Raw genomic sequence first — 20532 nt, forward strand, 5'->3', positions numbered from 1 at the left:
TCATAGCCTGTTCTGTACCCAGTGCAATAAGACAATACATTAAGACAAATACATTCAAAATATTTCACCTCAGAAACAAGAGAAAATCTGCAGAGGCTGGAAATCCAAGCAACACACACGAAATGCTGGAGGAACTCAGCAGGCCAGGCAGCATCTATGGGACAGAGTACAGTCGATGATTGGGCCGAGTCTCTTCATCAGGACTGGAGGAGAAAAGATGAGAAGTTAGAGTAAGAGGGTGAGGGGTGTGGAGGAAGGAACACAAGTGATCGGTGAAACCAGGAGTGGGGGGAGGGTGAAGCAAAGAGTTAGGATTGGTGAAAGAGATAAAGGGCTGGAGAAGGAGGAATCTGATAGGAAAGGACAGGAGACCATGGATGAAAGGGAAGGAAGAGGAGCACCAGGGGGAGGTGATCGGCAGGTAAGGAGATGCATGAGAGAGGGAATGGGAATGGTGGTGGGGGGGAGGTGGCATTACTGGAAGTTTGAGAAATCGATGTTCATGCCATCAGGTTGGAGGCTACCCAGATGGAACATAAGGTGTTGCTCCTCCAACCTGAGTGTGGCCTCATCACGACAGTAGAGAAGATCATGGACTGACATGTCAGAGTGGGAAGTGGAATTAAAATGATTAGCCACTGGGAGATCCCACTTTTTCTGGCAGATGGAGCATAGGTGCTCGGTGAAGTGGGATCCCAATCTACATTGGGTGTCACTGATTTACAGGAGGGAACACTAGGAGAACTGGATACAGTCGATGACCCCAACAGACTCACAGATGAAGTGTCACCTCACCTGAAAGTGTTGGGAGCTCTGAGTGATAGTGAGGGAGGAGGGAAAGGGGCAGGTATAGCACTTGTTCAGCTTGCAAGGTAAGTGCCAGCAGGGAGATCAGTGGGGAGGGGTGAATTCTCACAGATATCTGGAATATACTTCCCACCCTGTTAGTTGTACAAATGCCATCCCCTTTCTCTCAATTCCTCCATCCTCACTGCATCTGCTCTCAGGATGAGGCTTTTCAATTCAATTCAATTCAGTTTACTTGAACTCAATTGAAGTTTAATTGTCATTTAACTATATATGAATACTAATGAATACAGCCAAATGAGGCAGCGTTACTAGGAGTCAAGGTGCAAAGACACATTAACTACAGTCACACACAGTAAGCACAGACAAAATATCAATCACGCAATAAGAGTCCTGACACCCACCACCTCTCCTCCCACCCCACCCCCACGACACAATGCTCAGTTCCTGCACATACGTCAACAAACCCATACGGAATAGCAGTAAAAATACAACAATGCAGAATATGCATGTAGATATACAGTTCATTCCAGAATTACGGAGATGTCCTCCTCCTTCAAAGAAAGGGGCTTCCTTTCCTCCACCATCAATGCTGCTCTTACCTGCATCTCTTCCATTTCGCACACGTCTGCCCTCACCCCATCTCCTGCTACCCCTCCAGGGATATGGTTTTCTTCTCCTTACCTACCTCCCCACCAGTTTCTGTGTCCAGCACATAACTCTCCATAACTTCTGCCATTTCCAACGGGATCCCATCACCAAGCACATCTTTCCCTTCCACCTACTTCCTGCTATCCACAGGGATTGCTCCCTATGCAACTCCCTTGTCCATTCATTCCTCCCCAACGATTTCTCTCCTGGCACTTATCCTTGCAATCGAAACAAGTGCTACACCTGCCCCCTACACCTCCTCCATCACCACCACTTCGGGCACCAAACAGTCCTTCCAGGTGAGGCAACACTTCACCTGTGAGTCTGTTGGGGGTCATTTACTGTGTCCAGTGCTCCCAGTATAGCTTCCTCTATATTGGTGAGGTACGACATAGATTGGGAGTTGGTTCCATCCACTCAAAAAAGCGGGGTACCCAGGGGCCACGCATTTTAATTCTACAGCCCATTCCCATTCTGACGTCAGTCCATGGCCTCCTCTACTGTCATGATTAGACCACACTCAGGTTGGAGGAGCAGCACCTTATATTCCTTCTGGGTAGCCTCCAACCTGATGGCATGAACATCAATTTCTCGAACTTCTAGTAATGACCTCCCCCCCACCCTTCAGTATTCCCCATTCCCATTTCCCCCATTTCCCTCTCTCACATTATCTCCTTACCTGCCCATCACCTCCCCTTGGTGCTGCTCTCCCTTCCCTCTCTTCCATGCCTTCCTGTCCTCTCCTATCAGATTTCCCTTTCTCCAGCCCTTTATCTCTTTCACCATTCAACTTCCTAGCTCTTTACTTCACCTCTCTCCCTCTCCTGGTTTCACCTGACACCTATAACAGAAATTTTGCAGATGCTGGAAATCCAAGCAACACACAGAAAATGCTGGAGGAACTCAGCAGGCCAGGCAGCATCAATGGAAAAGAGTAAACAGTCGACCGTCCTGATGAAGGGTCTCAGCTCAAAACGTTAACTGTTTACTCATGTCACATGTCTTTGGAGAGGTAGTGGAGCTTGGGGATGGTCTGCTAATATTTATGAATGAGTTTTGATACAGAATGGTGATGTCTGATTTGTAAATGGTAGGAACTGTATTTGAGAAGGGGGCGCTGTTAGGATTATACACCAACAGAACTCTAAAATGGTGTTGTGATTGGGAGTTGGATATTATCAGCATGTGTTTAGAGAAGTTTTCATACTAGGCAGTGGAAGATGTTTGGTGAGGTTGGTTCAACAAGAAAGAGGAAAGGAAGGAAGATGCAGAGAAACTAATGGTTTTAAACAATGAATAATCCAGGTGCACCTAGTGTTTTATTGAAAGTGAAGCATAAGAGACAAAAAAAGTGAATTTGGGAGAGTAAAAGTGAGTGTTAGCTTTGTATTTCATAACAATCTATGAGCCATCACTGTCACTGTCAATCTTACCCACCCAGGTCCCTTCAATATTACCTGAGATGATGGTTGTGTACATTTTATTCATATTTATAAATAGCTGTCAAGTAGGTTGAAGTGGAATTAAGCCATTCTAATGTTGTTGTTCATTTCTCTGTAGTGTTTCAGAGCCTCGTTAACTGCAACATTTTGTCTGTTGTTGGTACCTTCGTTGCCCTCATTTCCTGGATTGTGATTAAAGGTATGAGCACAAAGATGTGTTTGGTCCATATCCCTCTCAAGCTCAGTGACCCTCTCCAAATGTCCTTTGTGAGTTGTTATTGTACCTACCTCTACCACTTCCTCTGGCAGCTTATTGCATATGTCTAGCACCCTCTCAGTGGAAAAACTGGCACCTCACATGCTCTTTGAATCTCTGAAACCATCAGCCAAGATTTCCTTACCCTGGAAAAGGAGGGTGTTCTCATGACTTTATAACCTGTATAAGGTCACTCCTCAGGGGAATCAATTCCAGTTAGTGCAAGAATAACACAATCTTCAGTGCATTAAATTGGACCATAAGACCATAAGATATAGGAACAGGAGTCGGCCATTCGCCCAATCGAGTCTGCTCTGCCATTCAATCATGGCTGATCCAATTCTTCCAGTCATCCCAACTCCCCTGCCTTTTCCACATACCCTTTGATGCCCTGGCTAATCAAGAATCTATTCATGATTGATGCAATGGAAACTGTGTATTTAAATGAAATATCCAAAATTTGAAAGCTTACTCTGCAATTTTCATTCAAGGAGAAAGAACTATTTAGTAAGGAATAGAATGATTAGTAGGAAAGTTAAAAATGCAATGGAATAATAATTACTGAGTTCAGCTCCAAATCCTTGTGGAGAATGTATGCAGTTCATCTGCTCATGTGAGAAGGCTTAGGCTCAGACAAAAATAAGGGTATCTAGATCAGGCTAAAACTATCTTTGTCAAGAAGATCAAACCAATGTACAGGTCCGAATGTTATTCGTAATGCTTCAACCTACCATCAAAAATTCTTTTGGTTGTCCCACACTGTATTCACATTGATAGCTTAGAAGGACATTTCTTTCCAAATCCACACCTCAAATTGCTGAGGAAAGGACAGCAGGTGCATGAAGTCACAATCACCAGTTGGTCCCTTGCCAAGTCATAACGATTCTGATTTGCAAATGTGTCACTAATTTTCATTGTTGCTGAGTCTTGTGTCACTATGGGGGTATTTTCTGGTGCTTTGCTGCCTACAAGAATGGAATGGGAAGACTCGCACCGAAGAAGCTTAGAAATGGGCACGAGACCAAGATCAACACCATTTTTCACCAGTCTCACTGATGAATGCATTGAAGAGGATTGAAACAGCGAGGCGAGTGTGGAATGTGAGCGAGTGTTCAGCACCTGATACCAGCCTCTTGCTCGCTGCTGCCGGAGGAAGTTGTTCGCATGTGACGGTCTCTCCCCCTGCCCCCTTGCTCACTGCTCCCAAGGGAAAATTCCCTGCACTTGAATGACCTCGCTCTGCCTCCATGCTGACAGAGGATGGTACCGAAGTTCTGAGTCTTCGGTTTATAGATTGGAATGTATTTCCGGATTGCTCCTTTATCTGTTACTATTTTGTGCAACTTTGCAGCCTGTAGGTAATGAATACTAAGCCGAACTGAATATGGACTCTTTTGATTTTGCGTTTTATATTTCTGTGCTTTTGATCATTCCTTCTTGTTCCCCTTTGCGCATGAGGGGGGTGTATGATGTATTTGTGTAATTTGTTTTCTGCATTTGGGGGGTGAGGTTTATGTTTTTCTTTGAACAGGTACCATGGTTTTCTTTGTTTTGTGGCTGTCTGTGGAAAAGACGAATCTCAAAGTTGGATACTGCATATATCCTTTGAACTTTGAATCTTTTGAATCCTTTGAATTTTCACCAGCTGTGCTCTCAAGGTCTACCCAGACCCCCAAAATATGAATTAGAAAGAAATTTAAATGTGTTATGAATTACTAACCAGTATTGTTGAATCTTCCCTCCAGGTGCTGTCTTTATACCTGTTGTTGCATTATGCACTGTCTCTGCCCTGCTTTTGGCCATAATTACACCAATTGACATTCTGAAATTTGGCTGCTCCTTTAATGGGAAATTCCAAGGCAAAAAAGGTAAAGAACAGTTCATTATTGTACAAAATTTCTTGCCTTAACAGTAAAACTATACTTGCAACTAAATATACCATTTTCTTTTGACAGGATCTCAACCTTTCATTGCCTTGAGTGGTTTTATTATAATCCCCATTTCAATCACTGTCCTAAAGGAAGAGATTCAGCAAAACAGTGAGTCTAATGTTGCAGACATTGGCATTTCTGTGTACTCAGCATGTTTTTGAAGTCACAAGTACTGTATGAAGTGGCCACTGCCATCACCACTGTTAAACCCAGATTAATCTGCAATCAATACATGTTATTGTCTATGGATATACAAGCCTTACTTCAATGTTGGCTAAACAATCGAGCTGGTTGTTGACTTCAGGGGGTGCACACGCTGCTGTTTACATCAAAAGTGCTGATGTCGATAGGATTGAGAGCTTCAGGTTCTTTGGAATGAACCTCGCTAATAGCCTGTCTTGGTCTAACCATGTAGATTCCGTGTCCAAGAAGGTGCACCATGGTTCTGCTTCCTTAGGAGGCTAAAGAAATATGGCATTTCCACAATTTTATAGATGCACCATACAAATCATCCTATCAAGATGCGTCACAGCCTGGTATGGAAACTGCTTTGCCCATGACCATAAGAAATTGCAGGGAGAACTGGAAACAGCTCCGTATATCACAAAAATCAGCCTTCACTTTGTAGACTCTCTAAACTTCTTGTTCCCTTGATAAAGCAGTCAACATAATTAAAGACCTCCCTGATCTCAGACATTCTTTCTTATTCCACCCACCCCCCCCCAGCGCCTCACCTTTCTATTGGGCAGGAAATATTATACCCTGAAAACAAGGGCAGTTCCTTGAGGGCACTTGGTATCCCTCTATTATCATCCTACTGAATTGCCTTCTAGTATGTAAAGATGGTCTTTTGCCCTCACAATCGACCTTGTCCTGGTCTTGTACCTTGTCTCCTTGCTTTGTGCTTTCTCTGTAACTGGGTCACTACATTCTGCATTCTGTTCTTATTTTCATTTCTTTTCAATGCACCAATACTATGATCAGTATGGATGGCAGCCAAAATTATTTTTTCTCTGTACCCCGGTAAATTTGAAAGTAGCAAATAGCAAACCAATTTACTAACTTAATTTATGTGGATGCGGCTGAAGAGGCTTTTCATCAGCTTGGTTCCCTTTCCTCTTGCCACAACCCTGGTACAAGCTGTCTTCTTAAGAACTCCTTCAGTGAGGTCAATCCTGATGCTATACTATTGGACATTGAAGACCCCGACCAGAGTAGATCCTGTCTCCTTGCTCTACTCAATGCCACCTCTAAATGGTGTTGAATATGGAAAGTTCAAAATAGTTTTGCTGAGGGAGGGTAGTTGGTGGCAAACAGGAGGCCTCTTTGAGTGCACTTGACTTTGCTTAGGAAATTTATGGAGTTCAGAATCAGTAAAGAGGATAATCAAGAATAGTTGTTGGATTTGCTTCTATACCATGCTGTGCTTTCCTGATGAGTCCTCTTGTGCAAAGATATAGCCAGGCATGATGAAATACTCCGGGGCATTGGATACAGACCATGATTATGGTTACAGACCATTGGTTATGTCCTTTACTTGACTACTTTTTGATTGAACCTTCTCAATTTGGCACAAACCCCAGATGGTAGAGTGTACATAATTGTGCTGAATATGATGTGTCCAACCCTTGGGTCTCCCTATGTATGTCATAACGTTCCTTTCTGTGGTATGGTATTTAGTTTGTGTGCTAATGCTGATTAAAAATTCTTTGGGTTGTTTTACCATGGTGAAGGTGCTAAATAAGTGTTGTATTGGGAGACATTCAACTTACTCAGTGTTTCCTTCTCACACATTTTCAGATCAAAGTTGTCACACCACCATCTTAACATGGAGCATACCGATTGCATTACTGGTCAGCTGTGTTATTATAATGTCTGTGTTCTTTGCAACATATCGCTGTAAATACCGTAAGTATCAAATCATATTAAATACCATAAGTATCTTTACTTCCTGAAGAATTCAGAATTGTTGACCTAAAATGTGATCCGTTCTTCACGCAAGTTCTAAAACTAGATAAAGATTACATATTAATTAAATAACACAAAAAACGTTATACTTGTTCATTTATTTATTGAGGGAAAGTGATCCGATATTACATGTATTTGTTGGAAAAGAAGTATATGAACCTTTGCTTTCAAGAACTCATGTACATCAACCTTAACCAAATGTTTCCGGTAACCGTTGGTCAGTCCTGCACATTGGTTTGGAGGAATTTTAGGTCATTCCTCCTTACAAATCTGCTTCAACTCTGGGATGTTGCTGGCTTCCTTGCATGAATTGTTTGCTTCAGATCCTTTCACAACACTTCTATGGGATTAAGGTCAGGACTTTGACTCGGTCATTTCAAAACACAAATCTTCTTCTTTTGAAACAATTCTGTTGTTGATTTACTCTTGTCTTTTGGATGATTGTCTTCTTGCATTATCCAACTTCTATTAAGCTTCAGGTGATGGACTGCTACTCTGACATTCTCCTGTAAAATGTCTTGATACCATTTTGAATTCATTGTTCCCTCAACGATTGCAAGCTGTCCAGATCCGGAGGCAGTAAAGCAGCTCCAATCCATGATGCTCCTTCCACCACGCTTCACAGTTGGGATGAGGTTTTGCTGTTGGTCTGCAGTGCCCTTTTTCCTCCAAACATAGCAATGTGCATTTCTGCCAAAAGGTTCCAGTTTTGTCTCACCTGTCCTTACAACATTGTCCCAGAAGCATTGTAGAACATCCAGGTAGTCTTTTGCAAACTTCAGAAGTGCAGCAATGTTTTTTGGAGAGCAGTTTTTTCCTCCATGGTGTCCTTCCATGAACACCATTCTTGTTCAGTGTTTTTCTTGTATTGGACACATGAACAGAGACTTAGCAAGTTATAGTGTTTTCTGCAGGTCTTTTGCTGTTACACTTCAGTTCTTTTCCACCTCCTTCAGCATTGCACATTTTGCTCTTGGTGTGATCTTCACTGGATGCCCTCCTCCAGGGAAAGTAGCAACAATAATAATTTTCCTCCATTTGTAGACAATTTCTCTTACTGTGGACTGATGAACACTCAGGTCTTTAGAAATGCTTTTGTTGCCTTTTCCAGCTTGATGCATCTCTAGAATTCTTTTGGTAAGGTCCTCTGAAAGTTGTTTTGATCAAGGCATTGTGCACATAAACAGATTTTTTTTGAGAAGAGCAGGCTTGGTCAGTAACCTGACCTTGTTTGTCTGTTCTATAGGGTATGGCACCACTACAACTCTCACCTCCAATCTCATTTCATTGATTGGAACTCTGGACTCCAAATAGCTTTTGTAGAAGGCATTATCCCAGAGGCTCACATACATTTTCCAAGAAATACATGTAATATTGGATAATTTTTCTCAATAAATAAGTGAATAAATATAATGTTTTTATGCTATTTATTTAAGTAGGTTCTCTTTATCTAGTTCTAGTGAACATCTGATCACATTTAGGTCATACTTATGCAGAGATGAAGATATTTCTACAGGGTTCACAAACTTTTTAGCACTGTGCTTTCTGTGCTCTGTTGAGTCCAGAAGTTTATAACCAAATAAAATTAATTATTTAACAAGATTAAATCCTGTGGCATTACAGGAAAAATACTGGCATGAATAGAGGAATGGCTGAAAGGCAGGAGGCAGTGAGTGGGAATAAAGGGGGCATTTTCTGGTTGGCTGTCAGTGGCTAGTGGTGTTCCTCAGGGGTCAGTACTGGTACAGATACTTTTCACATTGTTTGTCAATGATTTAGATAATAGAAATAATGGCTTTGTGGCAAAGCTTACAGATGATGCAATGATACGTAAAGGGGTTGGAAGAATAGGCAAAGAAGTGGCAAATGGAATACAGTGTTGGGAAATGTATGATAATGCATTTTGGTAAAAGGAACAATAGTGTGGACTATTATCTAAATGGGTGGAAAATTCAAACATCAGAGGTTCAGAGGGAACTGGGAGTCCTCGTGCAAGACTCCCAGCAGGTTAATATACAGGTTGAGTCTGTGGTAAAGAAGGCAAATGCAATGTTGGCCTTTATTTCAAGGGGAATAACATTATCTGGAAAGTAAGGAGATGATGCTGAGGTTTTATAAGACCAACTCAGGTCGCACTTGGAGTATCGTCAACAGTATTGGGGCCCCATATCTCAGAAAGGATACCTTTTCATTGGAGAGAGTCCAGAGGAGGTTCACAAGGATGATTCCAGGAATGAAGGGATTAACATATGAGGAACATTTGGCAGCTTTGGGCCTGTACTCACTGGAATTCAGAAAAATGCAAGGGGATCTCACTGAAACCTACTGAATGTTGAAAGAACTACATAAGGTGGATGTGGAGAGGATGTTTTCTATGGTGGGGCTATCCAGATCTAGAGGGCATAGCCTCAAAATTGAGGGGTGATCTTTTAGAGCAGAAGGAAGGAGCAAGTTTATTTGAGCCAGAGAGTATAGAATGTCCGTGGAATGCTCTGCCAAGACCACGGTGGAGGCCACGTCTGTGGCTATATTTAAAGCGGAAGTTGATAGTTTCCTGATTGGTCAAGGCATCAAAAGATAGGGCGAGAAGGCAGATGTATAGGGTTGAGTGGGATCCGGGATTTATCATGATGGAATGGCGGAGCAGACTCGATGGGCTGAATGTTGTAATTCTGCTTATTATGGTCTTATGGTCTTAAGATCTTAAAGTCACAGACCACTTAAAGATTATTTCACAGTGCACCCAATGAAATCAGCCCCACAAAATGAGTAAAATAATTTTCCTATACTTTATTAATCTTTTTATTGATTTAAAAGGAACATAAATACAAACAAGAGAATTATCGCAAATATATATATATATATCAATAACAATACAAACCGAGATTGAGATAGACATTATCAAAATCATACATAGTGTTAAGCTAGTATATAATATATAATAAAAAAAGAAAACAGCAATTCTCCTCTTACCAGTTCATAAGGAGGAAAGAAAAAAACTTTGGATTTTAAACGAAGAAAAAAAGCCCACTACACTATACAAAAAAAAAAGGACTGGGCAGTCCATTCTGAGGATACGACCAAAAAAGAGAGACTTTCTGATCAAACCTAAAACTTTGAGAAAAAATGTAACAAATCAAATTAAATGAAAATATTGAATAAAAGGTTGTCAGATTTGCTCAAATTTAAAGGATGTATCAAATGTCTGACTTCTTATTTTCTCTAAACTTAAACAGGACATAATGGAGGAAAGCCAATAAAAGACCGTAGGTGGATTAGAATCCTTCCCCTTCAATAAAATGGCTCTCCTAGCCAATAAAGTCAAAAAGGCTATCATACGTTGAGGGGAAATGGGAATGTCTCCTGCTTCTGATGGGATAATCCCAAAAATTGCCGTAAACAAATTACGTTGTAGATCCAGATCCAAGACTTTTGATAGCATTTCAAAAACACCTCTGCAAAAGTTATCTAGCTTTATACAAGGCCAATACATATCAGTTAAAGTGGCCACCTCAATATTACATCTGTCACAAATAGGATTCATATTGGAAAAATACGTGCTAGTTTATCCTTTGACATATGAGCCCGGTGCACTACCTTGAACTGTATCAAGGAATGACGGGCACAAATAGATGAGTTGTTAACCGAATGAAAAATTTTACTCCATTGATTATCTGAAAATGACTCTTGAAATTCTGAGTCCCAAGCATGTTTAATGTTATCATTAGATATCATTTGTGAATTCAATAACTGTTTATAGATTATAGCTATCAACCCTTTTTGAAATAGTTTAAACTGAAAGGGAGCATCTGTCATATTAGGTGGATAAGCAGAAGGGTAATTTGGCAACAAACCATGTAAAAAAAAAACTGCTAATTTGTAAATATCTAAAAAAGTGTACATTAGATAAATCATATTTATCCACTAACTGAGAAAAAGACATTGAACAGTCCCCTAAAAATAAATCTGAAAAAGTTATTATTCCCTTGGTTTTCCAAATTAAAAAGGCCTTATCCAAAATTGATGGTTTAAAAAAATAATTGAGATGGATATTACCAGAAAGAATAAAATTATTTAACTCAAAAAATCTACAAAACTGAAACCGAATTCTTAATGTATGTTTAATAATGGGATTAAAATCTTGTCTACTAGTCTTAGAAAACAAAAAGGGAAGAGGGGCTCCCAGTAAAGAGGCCAAAGAGAATCCTTTCACCGAGTTTTCCTCCATGAAGGGCATTCATGTATATCTGAATAGTGAATCCAAAAAGTAATATATCAAATATTAATTGCCTAATAGTACATTCTAAAGTTAGGCAAAGCCATACCACCATCCTTTTTTTACTGCAATAAGTGTTTACTCAATCTAGGATTTTTTTTTGTTCCAAATATAAGATAAGATTATAGAATCTACTCTGTCAAAGAATATCTTAGGAACAAAAGAAGGAACTGCCTGAAATATATATAAGAATTTTGGTAAAACTACTATTTTAATAGCATTAATTTGACCTATTAACGATAATGTCATAGGCGACCATTTAGAAAGCAATTGTTTGGTGTAATCAATTAATGGAAAAAAATTATATTTATAGAGATCCTTCAAATTTTTAGTAATTTTAATTCCAATGTAGTCATGCACAAACACGCTACTAAAGAAACACACGGAGGCAGAGAAAGCTGAACTCAGAATGCTTTTACTGATTCAAAATCGCGCGCTTAAATCTCCCCTCCCATGGGCCCCGGCGACCTGCAGGGCGGATGTGACGTCAGACTGTCCCTGGAATGTCCACCCCGAGCGGGTAGTTCCAAATGCGCTACCGCGAGTCTGCCCGCGGCTCCCGATGGCGGTTGAGTCCCGCGTGTGCGGGCCGCCACACCAAGATAGTTAAAGTAATTTTTAGCAACACGAAAAGGTACTTGATGATTTGGATTCAAGTAATTATTAATAGGAAATAACTCACTTTTATGTAAATTTAATTTATACCCAGAAAAACTACTAAATTCAGAAAATATAGATAAAATGGAAGGAATAGATTTCCTAGGATCTGAAATATAAACTAACAGGTCATCTGCGTATAATGAAACCTTGTGTACTTTGTCCCTTCTGTTAATACCCTGAACAGTATTAGAATCTCTAAGAGCAACAGCAAGAGGTCCTAAGGCCAAGTTAAATAATACAGAGCTAAGAGGACATCCCTGCCGAGTACCCCTATATAATCTAAAATAGGGAGCTTTTTGATTATTAGTTATAACCACAGCCTTAGGAGAATGATAGATCAACTTTGAATGTTAAAATGTGAATATCTATTTTTAATAAATCCAGTTTGGTCATTGGAAATAACAGTAGATAAAATAATCTCAAGTCTATTAGCCAAGATCTTAGAAAGAATTTTAAAATCCATATTCAGTAGAGAAATTCGTCTATAAGAAGCACATTCAGATAAATCTTTATATTTTAGGAATTAAAAAGATTGAAGCATCATAAAAAGTTTTCAGGAGAGTCCCAGAGGGTATAGAATCAGTGAAAATTTGACATAAATGAGGTATAAGTGTATCGGTAAAAGTCTTATAAAATTCCACTGTATATCCATCTGGTCCCGGAGCCTTAGCTGATTGGAAAGAGGATATAGCCCTTGCTATTTCTTCTTGTTTAATAGGTGAATCTAATGTATTCATATTTTGAATAGAAACTTTAGGTATATTCAATTTTTTCAAAAAAGCATTCATAAAAATAATATTGTTTGAAAATACAGATTTATAAAGATTAGAGTAGAAACCCATAAATATCTTATTAATTTCATAAGAATCTATCGTTTCAGTTCTATCAGGTCTTCGTATTTTCAGGATCTGTCTTCTAGCCATATTTGCTTTTAACTGACCAGCTAATAATTTGCCTGACTTGTCTCCATGTATATAAAATTGGCTTTTGGATTTAAGAAGTTGCTGTTCAATGGGAAAAGTCAAAAGCAAATCATGCTGTGCTTGGAGTTCCACCCTTTCCTTAAAGAGATCTTCACTAGGCATTACTGAATAAACTTTATCTATTTCTTTAATCCTATTAGTAATCAGTAAAAGTTCCTCCTTAGTTTTCCTTCTTAAACCTACCGAATATGAAATTATCTGTTCCCTAAGAAAAGATTTCAAAGCATCCCAAATAACCAAATTTGACATTTCCTCAGTTGTCTTTAATTCAAAAAATTGAGAAATTTGCTCTTTAATAAAATTTACAAAAGTTGAATCTTGTAACAATGAAACATTAAATCTCCACTGAGGTATCTGAATATTATCAGAAAACTTCAAAGTTAGTTTCACAGGCACATGATCCGACAATGCAATCACATCATACGCACACTCAGCAACACAGGGCATCAATCATATGTCCAGCAAAAAAATAATCAATTCTTGAATATTTATGGTGTACATGTGGGGACAAAAAATCTTTTTCTTTAGGATATTTAAATCTCTAAATATCCACCAAACTGTATTCTAATAAAAAAAAAGTAAAATGATTTTTACGTTACTGATTTAGCCTCTTCTAATGTCTATTGTCCCTAAGGTCGCTACAGTATGTTCAATTACAACTACATTAACCTGGAAACCACATTAACCTGGACCAAATATAAGAGAGATTGAGTCAAATCTGACTTTTCCATAGAAAAATGGTGATGAAAAACATAGAAAACCTACAGCACAATACAGGCCCTTTGGCTCATAATGCTGTGCCGAACATGTACTTACTTTAGAAATTTAAATGTTTAACCATAGCCCTCTATTTTTCTCTGCTCCATGTATCTATCCAGGTATCTCTTAAAAGACCCTAACGTATCTGCTACCACCACAATCAACGGCAGCCCATTCCACACACTCACCACTCTGCATTTAAAAAAAAACAAAACTAAACTTACACCTGACATCTTCCCCATACCTACTTCCAAACACCTTAAAACTGTGCCCTCTCGTGTTAGCCATTTCAGCCCTGGAAAATAGCCTGTGACTATCCACACAATCAAAGCCCCTGATCAACTTATACACCTCTATCAGGTCACTTCTCATCCTCTGTCGCTCCAAGGAGAAAAAGCCAAGTTCACTCAACCTATTTTCATTTCCATTTTAAAATTTTTTTATTAATTATTATTGAAAATTGACAAAGAAAAATACATTAAAAATAATCAAGTCAATATATCAATAAGTATAATAAGAGTCAAAGTATTAACCAAACTAAACAGTATATCAATAATAATAATTTAAAAAAACAGAATATTAAAGCTATGATTTTTTTTGAAAAAAGAACCCCTACTAACTAAAACAAAAAAAACCCTGATAACAAAAAAAAGGGGAAAAAACACCATTTGGAGCAGAAAACGGAGCTATATGCCATACAAGCTTCTAGTTTAAAAAAAGGCATCAATCCGCCAACTAAATCCATTTACCCAAGAATCAGAAGGCAACCATCTTAATTAACTCAAATTAAATGATAGTAGCAGGCAAAGGAGCCCCACCTTTTCTCAAAGTCAAATCGAGGATCAAAAGTTCGACTTCTGATTTTTTCCAAACTAAGACATAACATCACCTGAGAGAACCATTGTATCAAAGTGAGAGCAGAAGCATCTTTCCGTTTTAATAAAATAGCCCTTCCAGCCAATAATGTAAGAAATGCAATTACATATTGGTCTGATATCGAAATACCATGAATATATTGAGGAATTATACCAAACAAAACTGTCAATTTATTAGGTTGTAGATTAATTTTTAAAGCTTTAGAAATTGTAGAAAAAATAGATTTCCAAAACTATTTCAATACAGAACACGACCAAAACATATGTGTCAATGTAGCTATCGCAGTTTTACATCTATCACACTGACTATTAACATTAGGAAATATCTTAGACAGTCTCTCCTTTGTCAAATAATAATGATGTACAACTTCAAATTGAATCAAAGAATGACTGGCGCAAATCGAAGAAGAGTTGACCAACTTCAAAATTCGTAACCAATCCTCTGTTATCAAGGTCACGTTAAGCTCTCTTTCCCAATCTTGCTTAATCTTAAATAGAGGATAATTATCCTGTTGTAATAGTAAATTATAAATTTTCCCAATAAAACCTTTCACTAAAGGGTTGATTTTTAAAATAGTGTCTAACTGGTCAGAATCTTGTATATATGGAAAATTACTTAAATAGTCTTGTAAAAAATGTCTGACCTGAAGATATTGCAAAAAGTGTGAGTATGAAAGAGAGTATTTAGTTACTAATTTTTCAAAGGACATCAATCGGCCTTCTTGAAACAAATCCATAAAGGAATTTATTCCTCCGAAGAGAAAAGGTAGGATCACTAAGTGAAGGTTTAAATAAATAGTTTCGATAAATTAAACTAAGAAAGTTAAATTTTTTAAGATTAAAAAACTTAGAAAACTGGTACCAAATTTGTAATGACTGCTTAATCATAGGATTAATATTGAAAATAGAAATTTTGGTTAGTTGTACAGGTGAAGAAGCTCCTAATAACGAACTTAAGTAAAATTGTTTCACAGCTTTCAATTCCAAGTCAACCCATGGTGGACGTTCATTTTTATCAGTCCAATATAACCAAGAACAAATCTCCATCCTTTTTTTAATTTTTGTGAATGACATTTTCCAATTCTTGGTCTTTTATTATTCCAAACAAAAGATGAAATAATAGAGTCGACCTGATCAAAAAACTTGTTAGTTTAAAAAAAAGGAATATTTTGAAATACATATAAAAATTTTGGTAAGATCATCATTTTAATTGCATGAATTTGACCAACTAACGAAAGTGTAAGAGGATTCCATCTAGAAAATAATTGCTTCATAAAATCCACTAAAGGAACTAATTAGCTCTATAAAGGTCTCCATAATTTTTAAGTGATGATAATACTTAAATATTTAAAAGAATCTGTAACTTTAAAAGGAATATCATCATATATAAAAGCAGAATCATTTAAAGGAAATAATTCACTTTGATGCAGGGTTGATTTATATCCAGAAAACTTTCCAAATTCATTTAATAATTTCAATTAACTAGGAATAGATTCTGCAGGATTCGAAATATAAACTAAGAGATCATCAGCATAAAGGGAAATCTTTTGAATAATCCCATTTATGGAAATTCGTGGAATATCCTTAGCTTCACGAAGTGAAATAGCCAAAGGTTCCAGCACCAAATTAATTAACAAGGGACTTAATGGACATCCTTGTCTCGTACCCCGCGAAAGTCGGAAAAAGGGGGATCTGCAGTTATTAGTAATAACAGTGGCAATGGGGCTTTTGTATATCATTCTAATCCACTTATTAAAATTAGTACCAAAGCTAAATTTCTCTAAAACGTTAAATAAATATATCCATACAACTCTATCAAACGCCTTTTCAGCATCAAGAGAAACAACACATTGGGGAGCTTTCGAGAGGGATGAGTATATAACATTTAACAGTCTCCAAGTATTAGAAAAAGAATAACGTCCTTTTATAAAACCTGTTTGGTCCTGAGAAATAATTTTAGCTAGTATATTCTCCAACCGATTAGCCATTATTTCTGAAAGAATTTTGGCATCTACATTTAATAATGAGATGGGTCTATATGAAGCACAATCTGTAGGGTCTTTATCTTTCTTAAGAATTAAAGAAATAAAAGCTTCATAAAATGTAGAAGGTAACTCTCCTAACAAAAAAGAATCTTTAAACATTTCCAACATATAAGGAGTAAGCAAATTTTCAAATTTTTTATAAAATCCTACTGAAAAACCATCTAATCCAGGAGCTTTACCAGATTGCATTGAAAAAATAGCTTTCTGAATTTCTCTTTCAGTAAAAGGAGTATCAAGAATTTGTTGATCTTCAACAGATATTCTAGGAAAATCAATCTTTTGTAGAAAGGCAATCATTTTAGAAGGATCAGCTGGAAACTGAGATTTATAAAGTTCACTGTAATAGTCTTGAAAAATGTTATTAATATCTTCATAGTTACAAGCTAAACTACCATCTCCCTTACGAATTTTTAAAATTTGTCTGTTAGCTCTAACTGCTTTTAGTTGGGATGCTAGAAGCTTATTACTTTTATCTCCAAACACATAAAATTGACTTTTTAATTTAAGCAAATTTCTTTCAATAGGATAAGTTAATAATAAATTATATTGTGATTAAGTTCAACCCTTTGTTTAAATAAGTCAATATTAGGAGAAACTGCATAAGTATTATCCAAGTCTTTAATTTGTTTTGAAATCCTATCTAACTCTATTTTTGTCTGTTTCTTAAGCTTAGCCAAATAGTAGATTATCTGACCTTGCAAGTACACTTTAAATGTATCCCATATATTAATTTCGACATATCTCCTCTATTATTAAAAAGAAAAAATCTTTTATCTGGATCTCTATAAATTTAACAAAGTCCAAACTTTGTAATAAGTTTTCTGGAAAACGCGAAGGCAAGTTTACATTACTAACATTATTCAATTCAAAAGTTAAGCTTAAATGTGCATGATCCGAGACAGCAATAGTATCATATTCACATTTCTGGACTTTGGACAAAAATTGGAAATCAGCTATAAAATAATCAATTCACGAATATTTTTTATGGGCATGTGAATAACAAGAATAATCTCTATCATTAGGATGTAGATTTCTCCAGATTTTTATCAAACCATAACCAATTAAAAAGGAATTAATAAGTGATGCTGAACCACTCGGAAGCTGCTGATTGGTTGAACTCTTGTCAATCAAAGGGTTTAAACAACAGTTGAAGTCATCTCCCACCAGCAGCATATATTCATTTAGGTGTGGTAATAAACCAAATACATTTTTTAAAAAAGAAGGATCATCTACATTAGGTCCGTATAGATTAATCAAGATGATTTTTCTATTACAGATTGATCCTTTAATAATTAAAAATCTACCATTGATATCTGAGACGATATCTTCTTGGATAAATAAAATATTAGCTTCAATAAAAATAGATACTCCCTTTATTTTATTTTGACAAGCAGCATGATATTGAAGACCCTTCCACGTTTTAAAAAATCTATTTTGATCGCCCATTCTGATATGCGTTTCTGGAACAAAAAATATATCAGGCTGGAATTGGTTAATAATTTAAAAAGTCTTCTTTCGCTTAATAGGGTGATTCCAGCCACGTACATTCCAACTAATAACGTTTATCTGTTTATTAACCGTAGAATATTGTTTTAAACACAAAAAAACACACATACCGTCGTGGGCTAATCAAAGATGGTGGTGATGAATATAACCATATAGAAAACACGCATGCTCCGGAGCTCTATAATGGGGAAAAAACTGAAAAGGAATTCCTATAATAAACCCCAAAAACCGTAAATCCTTCCTCCATCCCAAAAGGTTGAAATCCGGCAAAAAAGAAGGAAATAGTGATTTAAAAGTTTTTCTCCCAATTCCCCCCTCCCCTTTAGAAAGAAATCACGTGACCCTAAGATAAGAAAACTCAGCACAGAAACAGAAAAAAGATGTTTATAGTTAATCATTGAAAATAAACTAGGAATGCTAAAACAGTCTCCAAATGCGTCAACACAACGCTATTTAAACCTAAACAGTATACAGGTTTCCCCCACCATCCGAAGGTAGAGCGTTCCTATGAAACGGTTCGTAAGCCGAAATGTCATAAAGCGAAGAAGCAATTACCATTTATTTATATGGGAAAATTTTGTGAGCGTTCGCAGACCCAAAAATAACCTAACAAATCATGCCAAGTAACACATAAAACCTAAAATAACAGTAACATATAGTAAAAGCAGGAATGATATGATAAATACACAGCCTGTATAAAGTATAAATACTTCTCTACAACGATTACCTGCACAGATCTCCGTAGCAAAAATCTCACGCAAGCGCTCTCGGCAAAAACACTCTCTCCAGTAACCTGTAAACTATAAAGCTGCCAAACCTACCAAATAACACGTAAAAATACACAGCCTATATGAAGTAGAAATAATGTATGTACAGTGTAGTTTCACTTACAGGAATTGGGAAGATATCGAGCACACTGATGATGGTGTGTTAAGTCTGAGCCGTCGCAGGTTGGGGTGGTGCAGTGGCCCCCACCCTCCGGGCCACCAACCCGATACATTGCCGCAACAGCGCAGCGGTAGCTGGGAGGCACACAGCACATCTTTAAGAAAAAAGCCAAAATAAACATTCTAATTAATTAGGTGCTGCCCGGCACGTAGATGTTGGCGCAGATCAGAGGCAAGTGCCTCTGATCCGGGCCGACAATTAAGTGGTAAGCGGCACCTAATTAATTAGCATGATTATTTCAGCTTTTTTCTTTAAGATGTGCTGTGTGCCTCCCGGCTACCGCTGCATTCTCTGCGAATCGGTACAGTATCTGTCCGGGGTTTGGGGTGGTGGGACACGGGGGTGTCATCTCATCGTCGATCAGGGCAGGCAGCTCATTTTCTCCTATGACTGCCCGCCTCGATGTCAAAAGTCGAGGTTCGTCGTCTGCTGTGGATGATGTGGAAGGCTTGCTTGACTGCTGAGCCTCACGCATTTTTCTATCATACAGTTCTTTGTAAGCAATCAAACCATCCTGAAAATATCCCCTAAACCTACGTACCCTTTCAAAATTAAAGTCGTACTTTATCATTGCAGCGAAAATCTCACGCAGTTGCTCCATTTTCGCTACTGCATTCAGTTTCGATTGTTATCCTTTCCTCTTCCAATTGCATCAGCTCTTCATCTATCAGTTCTTGGTCATGGGATGCCAAAACCTCTTCAACATCATCTTCGTCAGCTTCCACAAGCCAAACTCACTTAGTCCTTGCTTCGTTCACCATGATTGAAATGCATAATTATGTTTAGCTTTACGCTAAGTGTAACACCCTTACGAGCTCTTTCAGGCTTTTCCGACACCTTAGAACTCATCTTGCTAACAGCTGCTCAATGCAACGTGTTTAAGCAATGCCGTTCCAAATCCGGGGGAGAGCAGCTGCTCGGGACGCGCGCTGCCTTTTATCGCGTGCTGATTTTTTCACGTGCTGATTTTTTATCCTGCGCTGCCTTTGTTCATAACAGTGAAAACACCTTCTGAAAGCGAAAACAGGGTACTAATGTAGGTCTTTTGTAACAGTGAGGTTTCGTAAAGCAAACGTTCAAAAAGCAGGGGACACCTGTATTCTCAAGCAAGAAAAAGACACCATTATTCCTTTAGCTTAAAACTAAAGCTAATTATGTATTCTAATCACTCCTCACTACATAAGAAAGAGTCTATATAAACTATGAAAGCTATCACTTAATTCTTTTATTAATAAAAGAAAAGGAAGAAAGAAGCAGATAATCAAACTAGTTAATAATCTGTCCACTGTGGTAGTTCACTCCATATACCAAACAGACTTCAAAAAAGTCACTCATTAGTCAAACCAAGAAGTTCACCTCTTCTTTAAATACTTCATCAGTCGAAGGAAATTTTCAGCATATCAAAAATCTTCAAAGCTTGTTTTC

The 20532-nt window shown here is 37.7% G+C and overlaps 1 protein-coding gene across 6 annotated transcripts in view; it reads left to right on the forward strand.

Annotated features, from left to right (window-relative positions):
* Positions 1-20532, forward strand: part of LOC140198100 (CD48 antigen-like) — a 54671-nt gene that overhangs the window by 23437 nt on the left and 10702 nt on the right. For 5 of the 6 annotated variants that reach the window (XR_011886100.1, XM_072259002.1, XM_072259001.1 and 2 more), the window contains exons 5-8: positions 3019-3099; positions 4902-5024; positions 5112-5195; positions 6888-6995. Coding sequence is in view for 5 of the 6 variants with exons in the window: in XM_072259002.1 (XP_072115103.1) it covers positions 3019-3099; positions 4902-5024; positions 5112-5195; positions 6888-6995 (396 nt within the window). In the remaining variant the exon portion in view is untranslated. The remainder of the gene's footprint in view (positions 1-3018; positions 3100-4901; positions 5025-5111; positions 5196-6887; positions 6996-20532) is intronic. The other variant, XM_072259005.1, reaches the window with a different exon arrangement.

This window comes from Mobula birostris, chromosome 5, assembly GCF_030028105.1.
Source record: "Mobula birostris isolate sMobBir1 chromosome 5, sMobBir1.hap1, whole genome shotgun sequence".
Lineage (NCBI taxonomy): Eukaryota > Metazoa > Chordata > Chondrichthyes > Myliobatiformes > Myliobatidae > Mobula > Mobula birostris.